This window comes from Sinocyclocheilus grahami, unplaced genomic scaffold (assembly GCF_001515645.1).
Source record: "Sinocyclocheilus grahami isolate Dianchi unplaced genomic scaffold, SAMN03320097.WGS_v1.1 scaffold14.1, whole genome shotgun sequence".
NCBI lineage: Eukaryota > Metazoa > Chordata > Actinopteri > Cypriniformes > Cyprinidae > Sinocyclocheilus > Sinocyclocheilus grahami.
Window position 1 is genome coordinate 61,308 of NW_015505193.1, and position 9,385 is coordinate 70,692.

The window sequence follows — 9,385 nt, forward strand, 5'->3', positions numbered from 1 at the left end:
ATGCTATAAAATAGTATGATTTCTGCCTTATTCAGTGATACGAAACCACGTCTGATCACAAAAATAAGTTATTTCAAACACGCGACTATGTTATGAAGTTAATATGGAGAAAAAGCATTTCAATACATTAAAATATCTTTGTTGGACAACAGGTTTGTAAACGACTCATACACATGTAAAACTGTGTCGCACACGTGCTACTGTAGTACATTTACTCAAGGCTCAGACCGATTTTTGTCGCACTGTACAGCCCTATCTAAACCTGTTCCAGATTGTAGAAGGAGCTGCTCAATTTCAAGTCCACTTTCCTTCACGTCACTCCACACAGTCGTACACAGAAATATGTCAACAACTAGACTTTATCGTTATTATCGCAGGAAGACGAATTCTTATCGTGTGGAGAATTTTTACTGGTATATCGCAAACTATAAGATATCGCCCATCCCTAGTCTTATCCATATAAACCACAGGAAAAACATGGTACAAAATGGGTCAAAAATATGGTTCATTGTAGGTATAATGATTAAGCATTACACTTTTTATAACCAACCTCTGTCAAATTTAACACAACCCTGAACAATCACCGACAAACACACAAGAACTGGGCTGAGAGTTCAAATGGCTCATTCATCTGTATTGTCCCATACGTCAAGCTCATGGCATGGGTCTAATAATAAAAAAATTGGTACAGTAAAAATGTTCAAAATAAGTACTTTCAAAGTGCATTACACTATGTATCATATCCCTTTACCACCGTTAACACATGCTCAAAAATGATAAAGAAATTCCAACCCGAATTGGGCAAAAAGTGCAATAAATGGCTCATTCTGTAGCTTGCCATGCCATATGTGTGTCGAATGTGTTGCGTCATTTAAGGTGGAAACGCAAAGCGTCAATAAGCAACAGCGAATAAATGGCTAGTGAGGAAGGTGATGTGTTTACTGATCTTGTGAGCAGTGACCCCAGCCATGGTGGCTGTTCTGGAAAGCATGATAGCAGGTGAGCTCAAGAAAGGACTAGGCATGGGCCGATTACTGGTTTAAAGGTATACCGCGATTCGAACATTTCATGGTTTCAAAACCACTATGCACTAGGGCTGCACGATATATAGTTTCAGCATCGATATCGCTATGTGCACATCCGCAATAGTCCCATCGCAGGATGTGCAATGTTTAGCATAGGCTACTGATCGTTATATTTATACTGATTGTTTTCTTTGCTCACACACAGACACTGTGTCTACACCGGACGCGACAGCTGTACAGAGATACCCATTTTAAACACATTTAGTAGCAGAGCTACTGCATGCGATTTTCAGTGGTCTAAATCCATTTATCCTGTTGAAACTTCGGCGGCGGCGTGGAGAGCGCAGGTCACGGTTGCTTAGCAACGGCAGACGCCACGAAAGCGCAAGCTCCCGAGTGCTTTGAAAAGAAGGAGAAAGCGGAACGACTGGCGTTTTCCCACACATTTTTAGGCACGACATGTGAACGGCCCCAAAGTCTGTCTACACTGGACGCAACAAAGCGACCATTGCCAATCTTTTGAACTTCGTATCAGTATGTCATTAAGGGCCTGTTTACACCTGGTCACTTCATGCGTTTTTTTTCTGATCGGATAGCTATTTGATCGTGAAAAGACCAGGTGTAAATGCCCTCCGAAACGCATTCGAGACGGATATAAATCCGATCGCTCAAACCACTTCAGGAGGCGGTCTGGGACGCAAGTGTAAATGCATCTGGCTGTTGAAACCACATATGCAAATTTTACTCCTCCCAAAACGTTAAAATAATAAACTTGTGAGAGCGTGTTATAGGCTATATGGCATTATAGTCAGATATGCCAGCGCTAATGCAACACGCATTGCAGTGGACGAGTAGCTGAGCATCTCTTCAACAAGCCGACGCGCAAACTGTCGCGAATGAAACAAAGTAAGACGCAGACGCTCAACACACAATCATCTTCATTTAAAGTAGTGTGACTAACCTATCTTTCCAGTTCTGATGCTGCGTGCTCTCCTATTGTGGGCTTTGATCTTGAAATTATAATTAATAAAAATGCAGCGCTTATCTTTTGATTTAGTTGGCGTGAACTCCTTTCAATTTAAATATAGCGCGGGAATTGAAGATCGGATTGATATCCGTTTTGCAACAACACGTTTATGTGGCCAAGTGTAAAAAGAAACATTTTAACAAATAAGATAGATATACAATCAGCGAAAACGCATGAAATGACCAGGTGTAAACAGGCCCAAAGAGAACGCGGCATCAGTTTACTGTCGGGGGTTGGAGCTAAACTCTGCAGGAAAGTGGATCTCGCGAGCCAGATTTGAGGATCACTGATCTACTTCAAAAGCTGCAGGACAGATACAGAAACAGATCAAACAAAAGAATCAAATTACTGTTCCAAATATTCTGTATGTAGCTTAAAAATAAAATATTCAATTAAAAAAAAAAAAGTTTTTTTTTTTTTACCCAGACATTTAAAAATAAGTCATTTTAGAGCTGTAATCGCAATACTGTGAAACCGTGATGTTTTTGCTTAAGGTTATCATACCTTCAAAATCTCATACCGGCCCTTGCCTAAAAGAAACAGTGTGGAAAGAACAAAAGTTACTCAAACTTACTCACGTGTCCATCTGCACCAAAGAAATCTGCTCAGTGCCATCTGAACTCTAGAAATCTGCCTTTTAAAGAAATATCTAATCTTCTGGATGAACGACATGCTGTATTGCCTTAATTCTTGCAATTGTTTTAGTAAGATCTGAATCGATTAAAACAGAGCGTTTCTGAGCCCTGCTACTCAGACACTGCTAATTTTGGATGTGTTCACAATGACAGATACAGAAACAGATCAAACAAAAGAAACAAATTACTGTTCCAAATATTCTGTATGTAGCTTAAAAATAAAATATTCAATTAAAAAAAAAAAAGTTTTTTTTTTACCCAGACATTTAAAAATAAGTCATTTTAGAGCTGTAATCGCAATACTGTGAAACCGTGATGTTTTTGCTTAAGGTTATCATATCTCGCGAGCCAGATTTGAGGATCACTGATCTACTTCAAAAGCTGCAGGACAGATACAGAAACAGATCAAACAAAAGAATCAAATTACTGTTCCAAATATTCTGTATGTAGCTTAAAAATAAAATATTCAATTAAAAAAAAAAAAGTTTTTTTTTTTTTACCCAGACATTTAAAAATAAGTCATTTTAGAGCTGTAATCGCAATACTGTGAAACCGTGATGTTTTTGCTTAAGGTTATCATACCTTCAAAATCTCATACCGGCCCTTGCCTAAAAGAAACAGTGTGGAAAGAACAAAAGTTACTCAAACTTACTCACGTGTCCATCTGCACCAAAGAAATCTGCTCAGTGCCATCTGAACTCTAGAAATCTGCCTTTTAAAGAAATATCTAATCTTCTGGATGAACGACATGCTGTATTGCCTTAATTCTTGCAATTGTTTTAGTAAGATCTGAATCGATTAAAACAGAGCGTTTCTGAGCCCTGCTACTCAGACACTGCTAATTTTGGATGTGTTCACAATGTACCTGACAGACCATGGTGAATAAACCCTCTCCCCTGGGAGGGAGCAATCTACAATTCATGAAATGCTAAATATTTAAGTATTGCACCATTAAACTTTAAGTAACACTGCATATAAAATAAAACCTCTGACCAGGAGTGATAGCAGTCTGACTGAATTACATCAGTGAGTTTTGGTGACAGACTAAAAGCCTTTAGACACAGTATTAGATAATGTTGACATTTTGTGTGAACTTCATCTTCAAAAATAAAACTGATCTGAACGATGCATTTTCTTGTGCATGTCAGATTCCAACAAACTATCAATTAAAATAAATGAAAAAAAATTTTTTTACAGTGTTAAATTTGTATTTACTTATTGCCCCCTTATTTATTTTAGGTATAGTTCCAGAATGTTACTACCATATTTAAATATGCTAATTATTTTAATTATTGTATTTCATAACTCTAACAGTTTTGAGGATACTTTACTCTAAAAAAAAAAAACCGCCACGTAATTTTCAACATGTTTGCCAGATCTAACAGCAACTGACTTGTCATAAAACTCATAAAGGGGCATTACAAGGTTCTAAGCATGTGAACATTTTCATTTTCATGTTGCAATTAATTGCTAATGCTTTTATCACGGTATACAGTATTATCAAGATATTGAAATTTAGTTGGAAAAAACATTTAAATACAATAAAGCTATACACAAAAATAGTATAAAGTCAATTTCACACAGATTAAAGTGCAAAAAAATTATAAAGACCAATAGTTAACACTTTACAATAAGATCTCATTAGTTAACCTTAGTTAATGCACTAACATTGACAATGAGCAATAGCTACATTTGCTACAGAAGTTATTAATCTTTGTTAAACAAAAAAATACAACTGTTAATTCATGTTAGCTTGAGTTAATTAAATAACACAGTAGCAACTTTTGATTTGAACGTGTTATTAAATATTGAAATGAACTAAGATTAATTAATGTTTAGAAGAATTTTTCATTGGCAGTTTATGTTTAACAATAAAAAATTAACTAATGTTAACTAATGGGGCCTTAATGTAAAGTGTGACTGAACAATAAAGAATCAAAACATTTTCAAACAATATCTAGGGCATGTTGTAGTCCAGATTAAAATGTAAAAAGTTTGAAAATAAATAGCCTATTAGGCCTAAATATGCAAGTATTTGGCGCTGTGATGAACACCATAGCGAATACACAAATCTGAATAGCTGTTTAAATTATTTAAATAGGTTTCAGAAAGTAGGGCTGCTCAGCTGCTTTGTTTCCGGGGTAACGGCTGCATTTCTGCTGTTCAGCGCCACCTGCTGTCAGAGAGTGAATGTGCGCTTTCATTCAGCACCTCACGCGCTTCTCATCCATGCTTGTTTACACGAGTGCGCAGCGGTGTTGTGCATTGTGACCAGAAATGCATTCAAAAAAGCTGAATAATTTGTAATAAATAATTATTCACGGTATTTTGAAGTGCCTATGATAACAATATTGTGCATGTTCATTATCGTGATAGATCACAATACCGAATACCAGCACATGTCTACAAGGTGCACATGATCTAAGTTGATGTTATTTTTTTTCCTCTGAGAGTTCACCATTTTTTCTTTTACCTAAACAATCTTATGTAATGGAGGACATCCAAAATATGTAGCACTGGGGGAACTCCCAACAGCAGGATGGACAAACACAGACGAATGTGTGTGTGATCAAAGAACAAATGGCATGAGTTTGTTTCAGGACTCTCAAACCACTATCAAGCTGACCTTGACTTTTCAGCACAAGTGAGAGCACAACACATACTTGCAAACCTCCCAAATGCTCTCACAAGGTTAAATCTACCTACTTGGCTTACTGACTCTTTCTATTCCAGCTTTAATGACATGACGCTTCATTAACATGTTGGTATCTATTGCACACAATGATTCTCTGTCATTGTAAGTGCATAAAACGTAATAAACGTTTAACTGACCCTTGAACTTAACAAAAATAAGGACTATAAAAAATATCAAAATGTTTGTATTTCAATAGAATTGAACATCATTACCCAATGTCATATTTAATGCACACTTGAATATGAATAAGAAAGCAACAGAAACTTGGCTGAAAGTTCATATAACAGTGATGTTGTATGAATAGTTCTTTTTGAACTAATCTTTTAGGTGAATGAATCGTTCTCGTTGACGTAATCCATTGCCTCATATTTCTTGTTCACTGAAATCCCTCCCTCCAGAGCAGCACATGCGCAGCTCAGTGAACCGGGTAGCTCTGTGGACTGTTAATCCCGTTGGTTAATCCTGTTAAAGAATGGCAAAACCTCGACCCAACAGCCTTCGAGTATGAGATGTGATGCAGCATGTGATTTATTGAATCTAGTGATCGAATACGCCATTCACTGACCGAGTTGCTTTCGAGTCTGAACATGATCTTCTCGCTCTTGAATGATATGACTGAACTGGTACATGTCGTTCTTGAACGAGTTCAGCGAACTGGTACATGTCATTCTTGAACGAGTTCAGCGAACTGGTACATGTCGTTCTTGAACTAAATAAATGTGTACCGGGTAGGTCGGTCATTCAGCATGTGAGTCAATCGGTTTCAGCAATCAGCAGAAAGCGGATGCAAAGTGCAGTTATAGGTACTGTGCACATCTGCTTGTTTACATATTCATATTTAACATACAGAACATAACTCCACGTTTAACATAATCCCAGATTTATGAATGTGTAAACGTCTGACCAAACAATTAAAATGTTAATTATGCAAGAAAACCTTGTGCTTTGGTCATCTGAACCTCTTGGTACAAAATGGTTCATTGTTGGTATACTGATAAAGAATTGCACTTCTTATCAACCTCTGTCAAATTTAACACACACAACCTTGAACACAACGCTCACAAGACCTGGGCTGAGAGTTCTAATGACTCATGGGTCAAGATCATGGGTCCAATAAAATAGAAGGGGGGGAACTATGCATGTGCTCTAAGGTCGGTGTCAACACGAAGATCCAACTCATGTTTTGAGCCTAAAGACACCCCAGTCTCAAAATAAACCTCGATCATCAGGCCTGATCATCCACTGCTGTCTGGATGATGATTATGATATTCGATGCCGCAAAAACACATAAAAGCATGCTCATTAAAATATGCTAACACAGTTAGCCGCATTTTTGATTAAACAAGTTCTAATGTCAAAACACAAGCTTAGGAAAACGTTCGGAAGATAGGCCTGGAGTTTTGCTCCACTTTATGCGGACATATTCCGTTCTTCATTATATTTAGCAGCCTGTAATAGTGTGAGAGAGATTACTTGTTGATATGACTAACGTTAGCTGTCGCGTTAGAAACGCCAAACGAAATGATAAAACCATAACAACTCTGCGATTTTTCTTTTAACTTACATAAACTATCTCAGATCTCTACTGGTCAAACTAGGTGTAAACAAACTAACGTTATACGTTTAAAAAAAAAAGAGCTCGGATATGAGCGTGTTTTACCTGCTGCTGACAGGACTCGCGAGCTGAGGCAGATGCTGGCGTGCACGAGAACCGGTTGGTCGGCACTTGTTGCCAACTCTCGCAAGATAAATACGCAACCGCAGCTTAAAAATATATATTTTTCAATATTATTTATCATCAATATTATTTATTAGCAATTATTTATTACCAATAAATGAACATGCAACATATTAAACTGAACCCACTCTTTTATCTGAAAAGCAAAAACATATGTTATTTTATAAAAATCAGCAAGCTGCAACAAAGTGAGAACAAAACTCATCTCCAATCACCAGTGAGCAGAATAGGATTGGGGAGATAGAAAAGGGGAACTGTAACATAGCCATATATTTATAGCCTACTAAAATATAGGCTATTCGAACCAAATGTGACTATATATAGTTTTAGTATTAGTATAGGACTACTTGTTTTTTATTACAGCCCATGATAATTCATGCATTACAAAAACATTGTAAAAATTAAAAAATTAGGCTAAAAGAAAGTCATCCCACTCCTCTGTGAGCAGACAGAAACCGCAACCCGGGATTTTTTCACGCAACTTTACAAAAAAAAGAAGCCCACAGTCGCGTATAATACGCGGACTTGGCAACTATGTTGGTCGGGGACACTCTGCGGCGGGCGCGTGCAAGCAAGCACAAAATAAAAAATAAAATTCGGGTAAGTATAATTGAATGAACATAAATACATATTTAAAACTAGTACACATTAGTCTTTGTGTAGTAAGTAATAATGTTCTAATTAAACCAGGGGTGTCAAACTGCAGAGTTTAGATTCAAACCTAATTAAACACACCTGATCCAACTAATCAAGTCCTTCAGGATTATTTGAAAACTATATGGTATGTGAGTTGGAGCAGAACTCTGCAGGGCTCCGGCCCTCCAGGAATTGAGTTTGACACCTCTGCTCTAAACAATGTGATATTAGGGCAGGAGTCACCAAACTCTTGTCCAGCAGAGTTTATCTCCAAGTTCTCCAACCCTAATCAAACACACCTGAACCAGCAAATCAAGGTCTTACTAGGTATATTTGAAACTTCCAGGCAGGTGTGTTGAGGCAAGTTAAGGCGAGCTAAACTTTGCAGGGCACCGGCCCTCCAGGACTGAGTTTGGGGACCCCTGTATTAGGCAAACGCAGGATGTGCCATTACTGTAAATGCTCTTTACCACCAGCAGGTGGCGTAGATGAATAATGGTTTCTCAGCAAGCACATTCTTCTTCTTCTTTTTGTTCAATGGCCGTTCACTTCTTAGGAGTATTACCGCCACCTACTGTATATCTTGCGCACATGGGTGATGAATCTGTACTGAAGAGAAAAAGAAAAGAAAAAGAAAAAACAACTTTTTCTAATGCCCCACCCAGCACCCACCCCAGAGGATCAGAGCCCAAGCTTCAGCTGGCGCTGCGTGTTCAGCTCATCCAGCTCCTCCAGCTTCCACACTGTGCTCCTCAACCTCCGAGATGGGCAGAAGCATCATGATCCTCATCCTCAAACATTAAATCCTGTGGTCTAATCCTGTAAACTCTAAAAATGTTCAAACCACCTTAAACATCTGACTCTCACTCAAACCCTTTCCCAGAAGGTCCACGACACTCACTGGTCTGTTCCTTATATTGCTAAAAAGACTGTTACGTCGATCTTCATATTTACTACATTTAAAGAGCACATGCTCTACTGTTTCAAAAACATCACATTCATCACACATACCATTTTCATGCTTCCCCATTAATGCAAGTGTTGAATTTAGTCCTATGTGACCCATCCTTAATCTAGAAATCATTATTTCTTCCTTTCGGTGTCTTCCATAAAACTGTTCTTTTTTCCCAACTGATTTTACAATATTATAATACCACCTACCTGTGCAGCTATTTTCCCATCTTTGTTGCCATATTCTTATTATTTCCCTATTAATTACTGATTGTATCTCATTCCTTCCCAGAGGTACCTTAACATCCACCAAGTTTTTCTTTAAAGCTTTTTTTGCGAACTTATCCGCTGTTTCATTCCCTACTGTCCCGATACGTGCCGGTACCCAACAAAAGTATACGATTATACCCTCTATTTTCAGTCTGTGCAGTAATGTATACATTTCTACTAGCAGGTCTTCTCTATCAGTTTTTGTCGACAATATACTTTTAAGAGCTGATGAAGAATCTGAGCAAATTACAGTCGGAGTCCTATTTGGCTTAATCTGTTCTACCCACTGCAATCCTAATATTATAGCTGTTAATTCTGTAGAATATACGGACAATTTGTCGCTTAACCTTAAACTTATTTTCGTCTTAAATCTTGGAATGTACACTCCTATGCCCACTTTTTGTTTGA

General features: G+C 37.7%; 1 protein-coding gene across 3 annotated transcripts in view; it reads right to left on the reverse strand.

Moving 5' to 3' along the window:
• Nucleotides 1-7,128, reverse strand: part of LOC107599782 (transmembrane protein 53-like) — a 26,543-nt gene extending 19,415 nt beyond the window's left edge. Inside the window, exon 1 of one of the 3 annotated variants that reach the window (XM_016291485.1) lies at nt 7,043-7,128. Coding sequence is in view for 2 of the 3 variants with exons in the window: in XM_016291477.1 (XP_016146963.1) it covers nt 3,340-3,437 (98 nt within the window). In the remaining variant the exon portion in view is untranslated. Of the gene's footprint in view, nt 1-2,626; nt 2,816-3,339; nt 3,587-7,042 lie in introns of those variants that run through there. The other 2 variants (XM_016291477.1, XM_016291476.1) reach the window with 2 other exon arrangements.
• Between the last annotated feature and the right edge of the window lie 2,257 nt (nt 7,129-9,385).